The sequence below is a fragment of the Diorhabda sublineata genome, chromosome 2 (assembly GCF_026230105.1).
Source record: "Diorhabda sublineata isolate icDioSubl1.1 chromosome 2, icDioSubl1.1, whole genome shotgun sequence".
Lineage (NCBI taxonomy): Eukaryota > Metazoa > Arthropoda > Insecta > Coleoptera > Chrysomelidae > Diorhabda > Diorhabda sublineata.
In genome coordinates, this window is record NC_079475.1 from 1,000,422 (window position 1) to 1,021,201 (window position 20,780).

General features: G+C 32.4%; 1 protein-coding gene across 2 annotated transcripts in view; it reads right to left on the reverse strand.

Annotated features, from left to right (window-relative positions):
* The window catches only part of LOC130453473 (alpha-N-acetylglucosaminidase), a 33,172-nt gene that overhangs the window by 10,327 nt on the left and 2,065 nt on the right, over positions 1–20,780 (reverse strand). Inside the window, exons 3-11 of one of the 2 annotated variants that reach the window (XM_056793251.1) lie at positions 19,041–19,216; positions 16,350–16,568; positions 13,501–13,662; positions 10,312–10,441; positions 7,539–7,684; positions 5,952–6,036; positions 3,032–3,181; positions 2,506–2,721; positions 637–723 (exon numbers count right to left, since the gene is read on the reverse strand). In XM_056793251.1, coding sequence (XP_056649229.1) covers positions 637–723; positions 2,506–2,721; positions 3,032–3,181; positions 5,952–6,036; positions 7,539–7,684; positions 10,312–10,441; positions 13,501–13,662; positions 16,350–16,568; positions 19,041–19,216 — 1,371 coding nt within the window. Of the gene's footprint in view, positions 1–636; positions 724–2,505; positions 2,722–3,031; positions 3,182–5,951; positions 6,037–6,074; positions 6,160–7,538; positions 7,685–10,311; positions 10,442–13,500; positions 13,663–16,349; positions 16,569–19,040; positions 19,217–20,780 lie in introns of both variants that reach the window. The other variant, XM_056793252.1, reaches the window with a different exon arrangement.

Below are 20,780 nucleotides of genomic sequence, written 5' to 3' on the forward strand. Positions count from 1 at the left end.
ATTTATACATTCGAGGATACTTTTTGTCAAGCTCGATAAAACTTATGGTTTAGGAGATATATAGATTTTTAGATCGTCGTACATGCCATGGAAACCGTTCGCCATAAAGAGACATTCTAAAAAAATTATCATAAATTGTAATTATTTATTGAAAATACTTAGATAAGGTCCTAAAACAAAATCAAATATTTTTAATTGAACTGCATACTGTATAACTGTAAGTAAAACAAAAAAAAACTATCATGAATGATCGACGTGGAAACCTTGCAACTCTAAACTCTTCCGAAGTCTAAGAACTAAGTAATCATCCATTGAGAATTCATAATATTCGAATGTATAATATACAACGAGGGGTTGCATGAGAAAATTTTTTGTCATAGCAATATTTTCACGCCAACTACTCACTCCCGAATATTTTGGATCAAGTCCTGGAACTGCAAACAAGATCTCACTAAAGAGGCTGAGTACCAAATTTGTCGCATATCATCTCAACTCGAAGGGGTAGTAGACATACTAGTGGAAAAAGAAGTAGTAGAAGTTATTTTTCGGCTCATTTTTACATATCTTATCTACTCGAATAATTAAAAATCATAACAATTTTTGACCGATACGCAGAATGAAAATTTTTTTGCTTACCCATACATCTAATTTTAAAGTTGGAGTCCAAGTGATTGCGTATTTTCCTCTCATTCGTTCTAATCCATGAAAATTATATACAGTATCCTTGAAAAATAACAAAAACACGTTTTTAGATATCTATAAAGAAGAGAATGAGAAATCTAGATGAATCATGGTTTGACAATCACGATGTTCTAAAGGAAAATGCATTATAATAGTACACACTGAAAAGAAAGGTTTCGTGCCTGATCCTTTATTAGTATCTGCTAAAAAATTGAAAACTGTACAGTTGATTATCATGATGCAGATATGGATTATTTGAAAAGTGTTTTAATGAACAGCTTTTACCAAACATTCCACCACAATCAGTAGTCCTTAAATTACCAAATAATAATAGCAACAAAGCTCAAATATTTCTATTTCTGTCAGAGATCGTGAAAAAGACCCAATACACAAAGAATTGCTTACTTTTTTATGGTATTCGCTTTGAAATTTCGTTTTCCATAAAAAAAACGAATGGGGTACAAAAAGGGATAAGTTCACGTCTGGTAGCCTGTTTAAATCGAACTCCCTTACAGGCAGGTAGATTTTACTCGTCTTTTTACGTTTCATAATTCAATATTCAGTTGTGGCAAGTCCAAAAATAGCTTTGAAATGAGCCTAATATTCAACATCAGGTTCATACTGGAATTCTAGAAATAAATCTGATGTGAATGCTCGAAGAACTTGTTGGCGTTGTTAGTTAATCCCTCTACGTGTTCTTCTTCTTCAGCGTATTGTAGGCTTTAGGCCTGTAGTTTCCAACTTGTCATCATGTTGATGTCAATGAATCCATCTACCTTTTTGGAGGTCTTCCTAAGGGTTGTCGTGTCCCTTGTTTACCATCTCGTGCGATCTTTGTTCTACGTCTGTTCACTATAAATTTCCGCGTTTATCTTTGTTACAAACTGCATCTTGAGTGGAAATTTTGTGGATACAGGACAGATGGCCATAGTTGACATAGAGTTGGTGCGCTGAAGATAATTAAAATACTTGGAAATTTCAAATTCATTAAGTAGCAAGACGCTATTAAGAAAATGTCTCGCGTAGAGGTGTCTGTAGTGAACCGATTTTCATGTGTTAAACAGTGTTTATCATGGAGAAGCAGTAAGCACACGGCATGTAGCAAAATGTTTAGAGGAAGTGACAGATCAAGCTTGTTTAGATAGATTTCAAAGTAAACTTGACAATTTCGTACAGAAGTAAAATGCACGATTGACTCTCAATTAATCTCTGGTATTTTCAGTAAAAAGTAATCAGCACTGGACTCGTTTTTTGTGGAAAACAATCATGCCCAGAAATGAAAGTCGTATACTGTTAATGACTAAATGTCCAATATTAATACCATTCAAAGTAAATCTTTTCTCCTTGTATAAAACGCATCACAAAGAAGAGTTAATCACATTTTTAGTTGATTTTACTAGGGTTACTGATTGAGTTTGGAATTTTTATTAATGAACGTACTTAGAACGTGTTATTATACGAATGGTATTTAAGTTGTTTACAGATGCTTGAAACTTTTATTTTAAATCAAATTTCGAAGTTGATTAAACCAATAGCAGTGAGTCGATCAAGTTGCTCCGTTTTCTGGTTATCGTAGTCGCACAGGATAAATTTCGTGAAGGTTGGCCAAAATCGGATGTTGTGTGGCATAAAACATCGATGGTGTGTGTAAATTGATATTGCAAGATCTTGATGTGACATACTAAGGCAGGCGCTGGATACCGCATAATAAAAAAAAACTCGTGTCGATTGGTGCAAAGAAATACTGAAAAAATTGATGAAATATCTGAAGATACTTGAGGAAACTATCTAAATATTACATAATTCGCTAAGAATGAATGATACCTTCAAAATAAGCCATGCGCCAGATATTTCTTCATTAACTTTACCATATCTTCTAATAGAGAATTGCCTAAACCATTCGGTCAAATTAGTAGGTGCTTTTCTCCAAGCATTTTCTGACATCAAATCATAGATTACATAATTTTGGTTAATACCTTCTGGTGTTAAGCCTATTCCTACCATTGTACTATTTACATGGTTCCTAGCCTCGAAAACTCTCTAAAATAATAATCAGATTAGTTGGAGAGAAAGAATTTTAAAAAATATTTTTATCTACATAGATTTTCACTCGCCGTGACGCGGAAAGTCTGATTGACCCGGAAAGAAAGACTTGTAGGTCAAATTTATCTTTCAAACTAACAATTAATAATGGAATAATTATTTTTCTTCTACCTAAATTGTGAACAAGTATTTTGACACCATTTTGAAGGACCCAATTACCAAATTGTAGGGCACTCTGCCACTTTTTGTTATTGCGGCCTCAAATCTCATTTTTGGAATTTTGTGCTCAAATAAAAAACATACTTGCCTCATTTATGATATTAGCAGATCCAAACATGCCTAAAGTCCCTCCAAAATCGTGGAGCATACACCAAATATATGGTTGTCCAAAATACTGTTCTAATCTGCCATACTGGGGAAATTCTTCAGATTGAAGATCAAGTATTAACATTCTTCCCTAAAAAAAATGAACACCATTGGAAAAATAGATTAGTTAAATGAATAAAATTATTGACTCTATATCCTTCTCGTACTTCACCAGGATGATTTCGATATTAGATTGGAATTTGTGAGCAGTTAGGATTATCCCCAGTTCTAGTATTCCATTTTGTGTTCAGATGAAATAATCTTCAAGCTGAATGATTGTTAAACCAGATTCCTCACGTCTTCATTGAAGAAGAGTTAAACCTGTCTCGTCTTTGTGTGAGGTCTCGTGGGTCTTTAATTTTTTGAAGGGTCAATGTTATCTGGAAATGCTCGAAGATTATGCGGTAGAATGTTGATGCTCATTTTGGAGAATGGATAGAGAGAGGATTCGTTGAGTTGAATCAATCACCATTATTTCAATCATTATATCTTTGTTTATTGACGACGTAGTACCAGCATTAGACCTCTTTTGAACCTCCTAAAGATATCATACATCACCATATAAAATCACTAGGTAAGATCTATACAAGTCAAACAGGAATTAGCCGAGATTCAAACGACACTTCGAGGAGTATGTAAACAGTTTGTTGTTCTATCGAGAGATATTAAATACACATTGTTGATATAATGAAAAATGGATTTATCCAAAAAGATCCAACATAGACAACGAGAGGTCGCTTCAGTGTGGTTGTACTGAAATTATGAAGGTTTTGTACCTCATAGTCATTCCATTATATTGAGTTATCAATACTAAGGTATTCGGGTTCTTTCACAACAATACAATACTAAATCACATACTGAGAAACTTTCGTGGAATGAAGTCAAAGAGGAATCGACAGAAACCGATATAAGGCTTTGTTTGGTACATGGAAGGTAATCGGTTTAGTTGAAATTGATTTACTAAATGATATTGTGAACAAGAAGACTTGGAAGGACTCTTGAGAACCAGAGAAAATGAAGATACTCACGAGGTTGATTAAGCAAACGAATTACTAGATAACAATGATATCATAATGGTCAATTACTATTTAGATATTCAAGTTTTGGATAGAAATAAAAGACTTTTTAGTGAGTGAGTGAAATCAAATCAAAAAAATTAAAATCAAATGAATGTTTTGGTCCATTGGTAGCAATTTTTCACTTTTAAGCTCAAAAAATGGTTTTGCCAAGGTTTCAAAGAGCTTGTTGAACGTTGGATTTGAACTATAGAATACGATAGGCTATACTTCAAATATTAAGGCCGTATTTTTGCGAGAGTATGTAACAAATGAAGTGACTAATAGAAATGGATATTATTTATGAGATACTCTTGTTTGTATTGCTTTCCATAATAAAAAGACACTTATTTATATTACTGGTAAATGTTTAAATTGGTTGTTTTATAATACCACGTCCAGAAACCTTAATTTAAATATGGATGATCTTTTTTTACTGCACATGAACCATTTTTGATTGAGCATAAATTGGAAGGCAATGCACCTATGAATATTCTATTGGACATTGGTGTGGTCGGAGGACATCATGTTCTATTCCTTTTATGCCCATTTCCATTAAAGCTTCCAGCCCTTCCCAGTATTATAGCATCTTAAAATATATGAAACGGCTTTTGTTTATTCTTTTTTCCAGTATCTATCGGAGGTTCTGAAAGTACGTTCCCATTTTTCGCAATAAAAACGCAACTTAATTTACACAGTGATTTAATTCAGCGTTTTATATCAAACGTTTCCCGATGAAGAAAATATGACATTTCCAATTCAATTATCAACACCTCATAGAAAAGTTTTGTCTTGACAATAAGTTCCAACTAACTTTTCAAGAAAACATTTTTTGAGATATACACTCCTGGACAAAATTAACGAATTTCATTAATCTGAATATTCACAATATAAACACAAAATAAAACTAAGTTAGATTGAATTGATAACTAACATCTTTGAATTAGTCGAATATAACCTTAACATAACCTCATTTTTAACAAAAAAAAGTGTTTATGCTGGAAATTGAAGAAAAAATCAATAAAAGAGAATAAATTTATATGGATCGACCCTAATACTGCATTACTGCATCACGGCATCAAATATTCAACAAAATCTTGGGGTATATACTCCCATTCTTCAATAGTGACCTTTATGAGTTGATTTTAATTAGACAATGAGAAACTATGACTTCCAGTTCTCTTTTTGAAATAGTCTCATATATTCATATCAGGATTCTTAGGTGATCACTCTAATAAATGATTATTGACATCATGTAAGTAGCCAATAACCAGTCTAGCCACGTGGGACGAGCTTTAACCTGCGTGGATGGAAAATTGGACCCAACAAACGGAGCATAATGTTGTCTAAGTAATATTGGACCTCGTACGTATAGGGATCAATTCCGTACGAGCATCGAACCAAATTGCTCCTCAAAACATTCTAGAGCAACCACCAAAAGATGTGGAGATAGTGAAGCTTTCACGTTGCGTTCACCACGCTCACGTCCATCTGGAGTTTTTTTAGCAGATTGTTGTTGACTTTTCTGTTTCTGAGAGCATCATCATCCATTTGATTAGTGCAACGTTTTAGCCTTTATCCTGGTCATCGATGGTAGGCGTCTAAAACGAGGTTTAAACGAATTACTATCAAAACAAGATTATGTGATACTATAGTAAACTCAAATAACAACTGTTATTATCAAACAAGGTCCACGTCCTACTTGCATACATTAAGTTATCAATATGAGTTGTGAGTTAATTTTGTCCATGAGTTTATGTGGTCGATTGATAATTCCCACCACCATTCAGATAAAGTTCAACATACCAAAGGTACACTGGTTATTAAAGCTTTAGCTCTTTCCAAATCAGACCAATATTGATTGTTATAAAACAACCACCCCTGCATTAACCTAAAAAAGCAAAAGAGACTTTAGAATATTCAACTTACTTTCGGAACTGAAGTCAAGAGTGCTTCCACTCTTGAACGAGTCCAAAAGAAGAATGAATGAACAAAAAGCCATCCTTGCATTATCCTGCGACAAAATAAATATGATATAACATAAATATAAACAATTTAAAACAAATATTGATTATTTTGAAATAATAGATAGAGATAGAGTGTGTGAGCTAATAGAGAAATGAGGCTATTAAGTAATAAAAAAAAAGTTCGCTTGGACAATTTAAGAAAAGTTAGTAATGAGATATAATAGAAATCAGGAAAATGAGTAAGAGATCATATTTTTTTCACAACTACCAAAAAAATTTCTCTTAAAACGGCTGACTGATTTAAATCCGTTTGGTTGATATCCTGGATGGTTTAGATTCACAAATCAGCCCGGCAGATGAAGCTGTAGTTGGTATTTAGGTTATTAATCTATACTGCAACTAAACGGATCAGCTTGAATGAATTTTTGTGTGTGCATACAAGTGAGGTTCTGGAAAATCCAGATTCTCAAATATAAAGGAGAACCGGCCGGTTTCTGTTGAGTGTCTCAAAAAGTTGAATTTCCACCATTGAATTCGCCTCCACTATTGGTTGGTTAGTATCAATCTAACCTAATCTATACTCTAACGCTTACAATTTCCAATTCTCTTGGCATTTGCTATGACTGTTAACAAGTCTCAAGGTCAAACTGTCGATTGATGGGTTGGCTCAAAAAAATTCGGTCTTTAAAAAACATAGGTCATTATATGTTTTGTGTTCCAGAGCTGGAAAACCATTTATTCATTAATATTCCTCATGAATTGATTGTTAAACCAATTATTGATTAGAACGAATTCTTTTTAGAAAAATTGATAAAGAGTCATGAAATTATCATATTATTGATTTTTCATTTCATACTTCCTTTGATAACCCAATGGCTTAAAATCATGCGTCTTCTCTCCATTCTTAGTTGCTTGAGTAAGAGGCAAACTGATTGTATAAAACTTTGTATCATCAGTAATACATCTAGTTTCCATGTCAACGTTTACAAGAATGCAACGGTTTCTTTGTATCACACCTAAACAATTAATGGATCTAAATAATAATTTATCATCATAGTAAAACCTACTAACGGAGCACGGGAACGCATGTATTCAGGAAAAAAAAAACATTCGACTTATTGTATAAATACGAGCAAAAATATTCACACAAATTGCCAAAGTTCAAGTCAAGTTCCTTCAATCACAGCGATTCAATTTTTTAGTTTTTCATCGCCTTAAAAATTGATTCAAGTAGTAGGTTTGAACCTGGATATACATCAATCAATACCAAATTCAACCCTTAACCATTCTGCTGTCTAATGGATTTTGCGGAAATTATTGAAAAGATAATACTTATTTTTGCTATTACTTATTATAAACTATGATAAATGGTATCAAAAGATTTTTCAAATAATATTTTTGGGTTCAAAAGCATATTGATACATACCAAACAGCTTCGGGATCTACAGCAGTCATAGCAGCAAATATACTTTGTCCAACATTTGATAAATAAGTAAGGTCAGTTGTGTAAGGATCATTTTCATTGAAACTGTCACAATTATACACGTGATCGGTTCCGAATTCTTTCGTTTGCTATAAAAGAATACAAATCTTCATTTTAATCGAACTCTGACATGATATTTTCAGCACTAAATCAAATAGAAGAGAAATTGAAGATTTACCCAGTAAAAATTCTACAAATTATATTCATTAACTGATGTTAGATTAAGCGAAAGAATAAAAATTATGAGTCTATTGTTTAAATAGAATATACTGGTTAGCGAGAAGGTGGTTGATGTACTGTGGATATGAGATCCTCAGCTCAAATCTGCGCTTTGAATTCTTGTTGCGTATTAAGAAATAGTTTGAGGATTAGAAGGGGGTATGGCCCCAGTCGTATGGGTGCAGATACCTTGGTAAACTTTACCATCCTTAAGGACACTATTCAAGATTGCCAAAGGATTATGGAAAAGAGGATACAAGACACATCCTATGCAATTGCCAAATAAAACTTCTGGAGAGCCTTCTTGGACTAAAGCAGATATTCTCAAATACATTTTGTATACCGATTAGTTTGGTGATTAATTAGTTTCTAGTGTCTGACACATTTTTCTTAAGATTACTTCAATAAAATCTTTCACCTAAATTAAAACGACTTCAACATCTAGTCAAATATTTATAATTTCGAAATGTGCTGGAATGAAATTACTACAGAGGTTTTCTTAATGTTGCCAATAGACAAACAAATCATCGTTTTTGCAAATACTAAAAATACTGAACACACTGTTAAGTGCTACCACTACATCAATAGTTAATCTGTCGATTTTTTACAAAAAGACTACAAAGATGTTTCTGTAGAATTGATATTTTTGCAGTTTTCTACTCAGTTTGCAAGCTGTAAACTCTCAAGCAATTCACAAAGTTTAGCATATTAATTTTTGTTTAGAATTTGATTTCCATTGTTGTGTTCAAATTTATCGAATATTTCAACTTGCAAAAGAAACTTTTAGTCAAAAGCCCTGTTTCCAGGAGGAAATTTCGCACTTTTTTAAATAGCAACTCTTTTAGAAAACATTCCGCAATACAACTGGGAATTAGAAGGTCGAAAATACAGTCAATAACTTCAGAAACCATATAGAAATGGTAAAAGCGTTTGATCACTCCACAGCAGCAATTTTTAAATGGCATCAGCTGATTTTTTGGCATATTTTTGGACTGCTCAATTAGGTTCAACAAGGACTTTTCATTTTTTTATGGAAGTATAACTATTATTAGTTCTCGAGATATACTCTAAAGTAGAAAATGATTAGAGAGAGTTCGTGGGTTTATTAACATAAAGTGTTTTCTTAAAGCTGAAGAAGATGTTATAAATTATGCATCATATCTATTAAAATAAAGTTTTTTACAGAAATAATGCATAACATAAGAAATTATGATATACAAGCAATCCAAATTTTTGCTTTGAAATGACAATGATCAACTGCAAACAAAAGGATGTATCATATTCTAGTTATTAAGGATAATAACCGTATTCCACAAATATATACAGTTTAATACTCCGTTATTACCTTAAGACAACGGTCCCAGAAATACCAGGTCTGACCTAGAGATGGCGGTAATTGCTTGAAAAATATCAATTTTTTAGAAAGTACACAATCTACACAGTATATGTTTTAAGTTTGAAGACTTAATATTCCTTTGGCAGCCATCAATAGTGAAGCCTTAGATTAACCGATATAGAAGTGGAACTAAGTTCTACTGGAGGTGATGACGATCAACAAAGCAGTAGGAATAGTAGGAATTTCAAAATCATGAAGATGTTTCCTTCGAGTATTTGACACTTTTTCACAGAAATGAAGCGTTTCAGAACCATTACTTCATATTCAAAACAAAGTAACAATTAAAACAATGGACTAAAAAGTTGGAGATCCTTCCATCTGCAGACAAGGTCAGGGCGTCGGTTTTTTGTGATGCCAGTAGGATAATTTTCAAATATCAACGGCGAGTATAATGCAAGTTTATTGCAGTATTTGAGCTAAGAAATTAAGTAAATACAGCCGCTCTCAACCAAGAAGGAAGTGTTGTTTGAATTGCACTCTATTCGCCAGGTTTAGCCCCTTTGGATTATTTCCAGACTTGTGATCATTCTCAGCAACGAGATTTGATGTCGGCAGTGGCTATTTTGTAGAGCTTCTTGAGCTTATTGAACATCGCTCGGAAAAGTTTATTGAGCTAAAAGGAGGTTACGTTGAAAATAAATATATTTTTTCAAAAAGTTTCTGTGTTTTCTTTGTTGGACTACTTACCATCCTCGTAGGAGTCATCCCTCAACTGAAAATGCATGTTAAAAAGAAGAATTTATATAGAAATATAAGAAAATGAATATAACCAACTATTCCAGAAATTGCAGCTCAATTACATCAAAGTCCTTCGAGTTAATTTAGTGTTTTTAGTGCAGAAACAGAGATTGAGAGTCCACGTTAAACTTCTGTGTAATCCATATCACAGAACTTAAAGAAAGATGATAATATAACCATAGTTTTAAGTTTTAAACCTTATTAGGTTGAGTTAGAAAAAAATACAATTATGAAGATATCGTTGTCACCCAAAATTTCAAATGTTCAATTAAAGTTATTTAGTTTTTGTTTGTATATCATGATATCTCATGCTATGTTAATTTTTAGTACGTTTCTGTTTATTCGTAATGTTTTATAAATTACCTCTTCAAGAAACATTTTTCCAATAACGTTAAAAAGATTTTCCGTTGGTTCAAGAAAATATGGACAACAATAAGATTCATTGAAGTGATTCCATACATTCATTTTAGTCACATTGACATCGGGATATAATCTGAAAAAAAAATAAGCCTAGTTCACACGAGACCAAAAGTACCTTGGTTAGAAAATGCGCGTTTCATGTAGGAATGGATATAGAAAGACTATCAATGAATTAAGTAAAAATCAAAAGTTACAAATAGTGGATTGATAAGAAGATCCGATTAGATCACATACGAAACATGCAGACAAATATTGAATACATAACCTAAAGAACAGCACAGAAGAAAAATATTAACTAAGATGGTTCGGACATAAAAAGACATAAGAAAGATCATCGAAACTACTGAGAATGGACGTGAAGAAATACCACAAACGAGGGTCGGAAGAAATAGAAAAAAATTTGAAGAAAATACCTAAAACCAGGATCAATTCACTCATCTTAGAAATTCAGGATTACTGAGCACAAAAATAGTAAAATGGATATCAAACGCTGTTAGTACTTTATAAGTTGCTCTCGTATGCTTCGGTATTAGAACAAAGTTGTTCTCTCACACATTTTTGTGTAAAAAAATTTTTGGTAATTTTTTCTTTATTGGTTTGGTGGCCCTGAATAACAGATTAATTTTGACAGCTGACTGAAATTATTTTTACAATGAATTTTAATGAGTTTTTCGACATGTAGTCATGAAATTTGGACAAAACATACAAATATGGAGTGAAAAAAAACTTCTGGAAAAGACTTAACCTTAAAATGAATGGATAATTTAATACAGTGCTTTTCAGATAAAAGTATCCACCTTTAATAACTTTTGTAATACTGGTATTTAGAAAAAATCCAAAAACACGTCAATTTATGTTGGAAGGGGCAAGCATTTTGGCTTATTTAAACTTACTGGAAAAGCCACCCCCTCACCCCTAGCAGCATCCCCTTAATTTTTTTAAATTACTTGTCATATTTTTTATGTAAAATTTGGATACAATTTGGATACTCCTCTTTGAGCTGATTTCAAAAATGTATAATACTTGTAGGTTAAAGTGGTTAGTTTATGAAATAAACAATTTTTCTTTTAAGAGCCCAAATTTTACTTATTATTTACTTTCACCTTATTTGCCTGTACTAAAATGGGTTGTACAACAGTTCAAACTCTTTAATCTTTTTAACTGTGCTATTTATTCTACTTAAAAAATCCAAACAACAAAAAACTCTACTTTTTATCAAAGTTTGACATTGTCAACTAGAATTTGTAGTCACTATTGATAGTGTAATTTGATACATTATTTATTTTGTTTCTCTGAAATGGTTTACTCTTTGCAAGAAAGAATTGAAATTGTAGGTTTATACTACCAAAATAATAATTGTGCAAGAGCTGCTGCTAGAATATTTAACGAATTACATGACGAAAGATATGCAACTCATAAGTATGTAATTCAACTGATGGAGAAATTTACCACAACAGGGTCTGTTTGCAATAAAGTGCATAAGCGAGAGGAACTCGTAAATAACGAAGCAATCCAAGTGGCAATTTTAGGGCAAGTCAGCTTAGAGGCTCAACAACCCCAATCGTTGTCAACAATAAGTAGAGCGATCGGTGTTTCATCTTCTACAGTTTTCCGAGTTCTACATAAATTCAAGTACCACCCATACAAAGTTAAGTTGGTGCACGAGTTGAATGAAGATGATTTTGATCGTCGTCTAGAGTTTTGCGAATCAATGACGCAAATTATCAATAACAATCCACAATTGTTAAACAATATTTGCTTTTCTGATGAATGCTCATGGTCATTAAATGGCTTAGTAAGTAGGCATAATTGTAGATATTGGGCTGAAAGTGATCCACATATTATGCGTGAATTCCATACACAACATCCCCAAAAGTTAAACGTTTGGTGTGGTATCCTAGGTGACCACATTGTCGGACCTTTCTTCATCAACGGAAATTTAAATGATGAATCATATCTTGAGTTACTCAGGGAAGGGGTTGACCCACGTATTACAACAATAATAGAAAATGATGATAACCTTTCCGAAGATTTACTGGTATTTCAACAAGACGGAGCTCCCCCACACTATGCTATGCCTGTCCGACAATTTTTAAACGAATCATTCCCCGTTCGTTGGATAGGTAGAAGGGGGCAGATGATGGAGTGGCCACCTAGGTCACCGGATTTAACACCCCTAGACTTCTTTTTATGGGGGTATTTAAAAACAAAAGTTTATGCTACCCAACCAGAATCTCTGGATGATTTACGAGAGAGGATAGAAAATGAATGTCGACAATTAAATCCAGCCGTATTAAGCAATGTCAGAGAGGCATTTCAAAATAGATTATACCATTGTATGGAAGTGAATGGTACTCATTTTGAACACTTATTGTAACTTCATAATAAATAGCACAGTTAAAAAGATTAAAGAGTTTGAACTGTTGTACAACCCATTTTAGTACAGGCAAATAAGGTGAAAGTAAATAATAAGTAAAATTTGTGCTCTTAAAAGAAAAATTGTTTATCTCATAAACTAACCACTTTAACCTACAAGTATTATACATTTTTGAAATCAGCTCAAAGAGGAGTATCCAAATTTTACATAAAAAAATATGTAAAGTAATTTAAAAAAATAAAGGGGATGCTGCTAGGGGTGGGGTGGTGGCTTTTCCAGTAAGTTTAAATAAGCCATAATGCTTGCCCCTTCCAACATAAATTGACGTGTTTTTGGATTTTTTCTAAATACCAGTATTACAAAAGTTATTAAAGGTGGATACTTTTATCTGAAAAGCACTGTATATTGAAATTATTATGTGTCAATCAACGTGATATTCCGCTTGCAACATGAGCTTTTTTCTAACTTTAGCAAAATTTTACATTAAAATTATATTTCCAATGTCATCTGTCAAATATGAATCAGTGCTACCAACCAACTTATACGTTATGGGGTAATTTCCCTAACCATCAGAACTTTTGTTGAAATGGAAAGCCTTTTGTCATTTGTATATATACTATTCGACATATAAAAAGAAGTTTGAGAAGTAACAGAGTGTGATATAAATTCTCATTCAAATTTATCACTTACAAAAACAGAAGATCCCAAGTTTGGAAAACCCAATCCGGTTTTCAGGAAACAGATCTAATAATTACCTTTTAATAGCTCTCGGTAAGTGGCCAGCAAATGCTGGTAGTACTGGAATTATACCCAAACTACGCATCCTTTCTAAAATCTTTTTCTGTATCCATATTGATCTCTCGTGCCAATGAGTAGATAAAGGTCCACCCCATCCTCGCATGTTACCCATCCGTAACCTATAATCATATTTTATCTTTATTCGGATCCCAATAGCGAGTTTAATGGAATTACTTTTAATATTGGTAAAATTCTTGTACAGAAAAGGTTTAAAATTCTAAAATTCTATATCGTTTTAGGAGTGCCCAAATCGTCTGGTTAAACTTATGTACATGTTCATTTGTATTAAAGACCATTCCAATTTTTTTAATTTCCGCTTTTCAACCAATCGGGGTAATAATGTATCATCATATATAAGAAAAAGAGAAAGTTGAAGATTTCGTGAACCTGCTCCATTATAATTAATAGATGCAGTGTGGATAGCATAACTTATTCTTCTTTTTCTTCTTCGTACGTTAGGACTTAGTCCTGTACTTGCAGTAATGGTTGCCTAGCTGCAGCTGAGATGATGAGGACCAGCTTTCATATCATCTTGTCATTTAGTTATGATGTTTTCTGCTCTGGTTTCTACCGCTTATGTCACTACTGGTCTCATACAGGTCTTGTATATTCTAGCTTTCCTCATGGTAGTCATATATTTTTCCTGCCAAATCTCTCAGGTACCCTGATATTAATGACGCCTTTGTTGTTTGAGCTTCCACTTCATTCTTTAGATTTCTATTACTTGTTAAATTCACTCCTGGATATTTGGATGACATCACTTGTACTACAATCTGATCGTTTATCACGAGTTTACATCTTCTTGGTTCTCTGGATACTGTAAAAGATTTGGTTTTCTTCAGAGATGATTACTGCATCTTCAGCATATCAAACTATTTTTATATCTTTGTTTCCCATTCGGTGTCCTCTTCCAGCTTGTTTTAACTCGTTTATAATCTCATCCAAAAACGAGCTGAGGCTGTTTCGTATAGCTTGCAAGAGAAATTAAAAAAGAAAAAATTGTTCAAGTGATCTTAAATGGGGCCTATAATGTTTTCAAATTTGTTTGTTGAGCTTGATATATTTACAATTGTGAGAGCATCTAATTTCGGACTTTTTTTTCGGTTGTTTTCTCTCTGGAATGTATAAACTATACAAAGTATCAGCACAAAATATTAACAAGACAAGAAGAGTCACGGTCAATTTATACCAAATACAAAAAAATAAGAGTGAAACTTCATTTCCACCAAGCTAAAAATCTGTAACATCGCTTAAATGTTTAAAATGTAATTAGAAATAAACGAAGTTCCATATCATTCCCGCGCGTGAACAAAATTTTATTCAAGGTCAATGTCAAAAAAATAGTTTTTTCACGATTTTCAGTAAAACAGTGAGTTTTATCATAAAAATACGTCAAACAATAATTGTAGATCATGAAATTTTGTACAAAAAATTTATGAACACTTTTTCACCTACGAGCTACCATTTTTGAGATATAATGATTCAAAAATTTGTTGTAATTGTCATAATATGTTTAAGTATGCCACTCATGAATTTAGAAGCACCCTGTATATTTGCGAATACATTCAAATGTTCTCTTTTTGACAATCATATAAGAGACTTTGCGTGAAGATTTTTTCAATCGATATTCAATGTGAATTAAATGTGTCATTAAATATTTGTTATATAGGCTATATACCTAAGCAAATTAAAGAGAAGTTAGACATTGTATACAGAGACTTTGCATCATTATTTATAACTTTATGATTCACACGTTCAATCGTATCAAATTTTTCGACAACCTAACAGACTAAAGAGATTTCTGCTTATAAAAAAAAAATGTATTTGATAGATGTATTTTGCCACCCGCTCATTAGATGCTGCGTTTGGTCACTTTAGACTCAAAACGCATTCGAAAAAATATTTTCTTCCTTATTGACGTGGTTTGAGCATCATTGCTTCACCAGATAAAGGAAAAATTTTAAAAAAGACCATATTTAAAGAAATGGAAAGTCTTCATTAGATATGGCCCTCAGTGGCTCTCGTTATTTCTCGACCTAGAATTTTTATTTATAGGAAACGTCTTTTTTTGACAGCAGGAGTGCAATTATTATTTGGAATGATAGTTTGGTTCATATATAAAAAAACTTATTATTGTTTATTGATGTATCCCAACACTACATGAATTTTTTTAATCCTCAATATTCGTGTTCAATATGTTTAAATATTTTTTTTTGTGTCAGAGAGACGCAACGCGATTGAAACCCGTTTTCAGCTCCATTTCCAGGGTTCTGTGAAAATTGATAATTGAGCTACAGTTTCGGTAGTCGAAACCTTTTTTTAGAAAATTTACTGATAATTTTTTTCAAATTTTCAAATTTTAAAAAATTTTTCGAGATAAAAAAAACCAAACACTTTTTTTTTCATTGATTGTAATTTTTTTTCAGCTTCTTTTCGGACCTTTCCTTAAACTTTCTAGGTAATAACACGAATAGAATGACACCTTGGTAGTAATTTTCGGAGACTAATGAAAAATAGTAAATGATACTATGATTAAAGTTAACCCAGAGCATCTCTGATTTATAGACTACATTGGAAAATGTTAACGGTTATGTAAAAAATGTAGGGTTTCTTTGTTAAGTCTGAAACTTTTCATACCCTCGTATGTGACATAAAACATTCTGATGCATCAGTGCTATATGTCAGTGTTATATTATTAATTGAACCAAAATTTTCATCTTCTACATGAATTTTCAGTGAAATATCTAAAAAGAAATGATATAAGAAGATTTTCTCATAGTTAAAAGACACTAGAAGTTCTTCTTACCAAGATAAAAATGCTGGACCCGTAAAATGTTCATCGATATCTCCCTGCGTGAAATTAAGCTTTTTATATACTCTTTCCCAAATAGCTTCTTGCCCATTGAAAGCTAAAACTAAATTGAAGGAATTCAATGCCATCCAATCGATGTGATTTTCCCATTGAGTCCAATCCCACCAAACAAAACTGTAACTGGTAGTACATGTATTTTGGTAATATCTAAACCTGTAATTCAACATAAGGGATGAAAGGAATTCTGTAAATTGTATAGATAAACTTTTTTTGTTAGTCTCAGGGACCACGACCTATATAAAATGGATTGATTGAAAAGCAAATCCGTCGACAACTAGTTGATAACCGAGTAGTTTAAGTGCTTTCAAGATGGCCAAGAAGATGTTGAAAGATGATTCTCATTCGTTAAATGAGTATTCGTGCGATTAGTGATGATGTTTATTTTTTTTATCTGCAGCTACTGGTTTTGGGAAAAAGAAAAAACAATTGAAAATATTTTCGAATAATACAATGTCCCGTCGACAACTAGTTAATAACCAAGTGTTTATATTCAAAAATAATTTAATTTTATGAAGCATTTGACACCAATTTCTTCAAGAAATTTAATTTTGATGAGATTTCCAAAACTATAAGATTGCTTGGATTAGAAATTCATGAATTTTCGATGTGAATTGATAATCTGGAATCACAACTGTCTTAGAACCATAGAACTACCCAGCATTGGACAAATATTTCTCTATAATAACACGTTTTTTTTCTCTGTTCCATTTTTTTTCATTAATTCAGATCCTTTTCATCTAGCAGTTCAACTATTTGAGCCTTTTTGTCAATCATTCAATCCGGAATACTTGAATGGTTAGGTCGAAGTTACCAGATTGTTTGCAGAATTTTGTGACATCTTCTTTTTTCCAATTCCTTCAGTTATTTTTTTTTTTCAATAGCATTTCGACAAAATAGTTTTGCTGATTAAGACTTAAGACATGGTTTTCCAGAATATTAATGTTCCAATTGACGTCGGCTGAAGAAGAATTTATTTATGAATGTGGTATCGGTTGAATTAATCACATATCGATCTCTATCTTACCTTTTTGGGTACTTCCATTGACTAATTTCTTTTGCTTTAAGTTCCTACCCATTAGTTTTCTTCTCTTTGTTTTTATTTTGATTAACGTTCCGTAATTTTGACTCCATTATTTCATCTTTTTCATAAAATTCAATTGAATCCGCTATTTTTTCCATTTTTTTTCTTCTTATTTCTCTTCAAGGGATTTCATATCTGCTTCTTCACGGATTACCTCATTCTGGATTGCTTTTCTGGCATCTTTAGTTCCTTTTACCGCTTCAAATGAAATTCTCCATGTCTTCGTTCAATTATGCTAATTACTGTTATCAACTTTCTTGGTTATACAGCTTTATTTGATGGTTATTGTATAATTTCTGTTATTTTTATGATGATTCACCTGTTTCGTGAGATTTTGGCTGATACGAGCATATTTAATTTTTTCCTTTTCATTTAAAAATCAAAACAAAAGTCTAATTGTTCGCTGATAATATTCTCATTGTAAACTTGTTGCTTGTATCATAAACATTATTTATATATTTCTCACTGCCAGAAAAATGTGGGGGGGCTCATCCATCCTGAAAATACATCCCTCATATGCGTTGGCAAGCAGATTCGGGAAAATATTTTGCAGGAATTCCGAATAGATCTGGATTATCTGGATTATCAAACAAGTGAAAGCCTACTCGAAAACCTCAACTACGAACGACATTATTGAATAGCATGAAAATTTTCTTGAACTCATACATGTGAATTAGGTGATTATTATTCCGAATTTTGTAAATTGAACATCTCTAAATAGTATACAGCGTTGGTTGATGATTATTAATCCATCTACAAAATTCCAACCTATGGATTTCATCTCCAGGATGTAGTCGTTGAACCATTTGAATATAATATGAGTACAAATGATTTTTTTGTAAGATTCTGATCCTTTTTGAATAAGTAACATTAAATTCTCGAGATATTAGTCCAGTGTTCATAGTAACAACGTCAATAAAGTAATCTTCTTGCGCTACATCTACATTTTTAGTGTTATTATTTTTAATACAGTTGATACAATGTATTATTATCTGACATTTTTATTATTCATAGTCAAACACATTTTTTTCACTAAGAAAACCTGGAAGTTCATCCAATTATTGTGATCTGATCATTATCACAATCAATGAACAATTTTGTCAATCACCCTGATGGTTAATAAAAAAGGACACTTTTTAATATCCACAATCACCCTGTATAGTACTGATGTTTTTTTTAAAATCTTGTTACCACTATCGTCTTTTCTTCAATTAATCTTTTATTTTTTTAGTCAGTAGTTTGAATGTAATTTTCATTGATCTAATTTTTTTTCTTTAATATTGGTATCAAAATTGATTTTTATCATCCTTTCAGCTTCTCTATATCTCCCGTTTTCATTTAATTGCTGTTTGTACCTTGCGGCTTTTGCTCTTTGATCAATATTTTTGTTTATGACTGATTTCAAGATGAAAATAAAAACAAGTATTGCGAAATATCAGTGAAACTACGATATGAACAGGAAACGTTCGAGTACTCGATTTCTCGACTTATCGAGGATTTCCGTTCAAATACACAAACACAAATAAGACAAAATCGATTGTTACCTATCGTTTAAGGTAATGGTAACATTAGCTTCGGGTAAGTCTTCCGGCAAATCCAACTGTGATGCCTCCCAGGAAATGTGACCATTACAAAAATACTTTAAATAATAATTAAATCCCGTCGCAACAGCAACACCAGTCGTACCAACTATTTTTACTATTTTATTCTCTTTCCACACCTACAAAACAATAATTGGATATCAATGTGTAAACTTTAAAACACTCATATTAGGTTTATAATTGTAGATGGTCACCAGAAAACAGTTTAATTTAATTTTTTGAGGAAAATCCACAAAGCAGTACTGAATGATCGTCGACTGAAAGATGCGAGATGGCAGACATAATACGCAATTTAGAATGTGTGGTACATCGTATATTAACTGAAAATTGGGACACAAGAAAGCTATGAGCAAGATGGGTGCCCCAATTGCCAGCCATAGAGTGTTTGGCACTGTTTCATAGAAATATAGCGTTTCAGAACCATTACTACATACCCGAAGCAACTGCAGACAAGGTCAGACTATTTTGAAGAAGGAAAAATTATGAACGACGAATATCCCGGAAGCTTGTTACAACGTTTTAGCGAAGAGATCAAGCAAAAACATTTAGCATTTAGCTAAGAAGAAAGTGTTTTTTAATCAAGACAATGCACCAGATCACACATTCAATGGACAAAACTAATGGATTGAAGCTTGAATTGCCACCTCGGATTATTTCCTATTCCCAAACTTGAAAAAATGGCTTGGTGTTCACAGATATTCCAACAACGGAGTCGGTAGTTAATGGCTATTCTGAGGAGCTTAACTATTCTTATTATAAGAAGAGTATCGAACGAGATTACCAGGTACTCTGGGATGATTCTCGTATAGAGGAGATTATTGATGATGATATGAGAATTCGAAAGTCAACAAATGGATGAATCAGTCCAATATTATTTATTAAATTTATTAAATTAAAATCAGCAACAAAATGAGGATACATAAAAAAGCCAAAAATTTAGTGGTACAAATATATGTATTCACTAAGATCATGTGAAAAATGAAAATGATCTAAGAAAGAAAATTACTGAAGATCTTTGAAGAAAAAGATCGTGAATCATGTTTCAAATGAAAGTTAATAAACTGATTATAAATAATGAGATGTATGACTGAACATAACCTAACCTAAGATTCCCAGCAAGACAGATAAACGAGAAAAGAAGAAGACAGTAAAAGGAAAATCCTAGAAACAAACGCAGACAATACGGAAGAACTAATTGTGAAAATATCAAGGGACAAATCACCAACAGGACAAAGAAGCCTTGGAAGACCTAGGAAAAGATGGAGTGACAACCTCCCAGGTGACTGAGCAGAGGCAATGACGTGAAGAAAAACAGGCAATGATGCCTATACACAGCAGGAAGAAGAAGAAACGCAGACAATGAACTACCAAAATTTAACGAGTCAATTGGATCGAGACGGAGATGAGGAAATTAAGGATCTTATACAAGAATTTTGAGAAAAAATTTTGGATCTATTTGGGATTACAGACACAAAAAAATTAATTTAATCAACGTATTGTCCAAATAAATGAGCAGGATCTAAAGTAGAACGAAAAAAAATTGTGTCAAGAACGAAATGATCGATAGCATTAATGTATGGTCCAAATAAATGAGCAGAATCTGAAGTAAAACGAAAAAAATTGAGTCAAGAACTAGAAGATGCTGAAAAGAGATTAATATTATTGGGAGATTTTGATGAAACG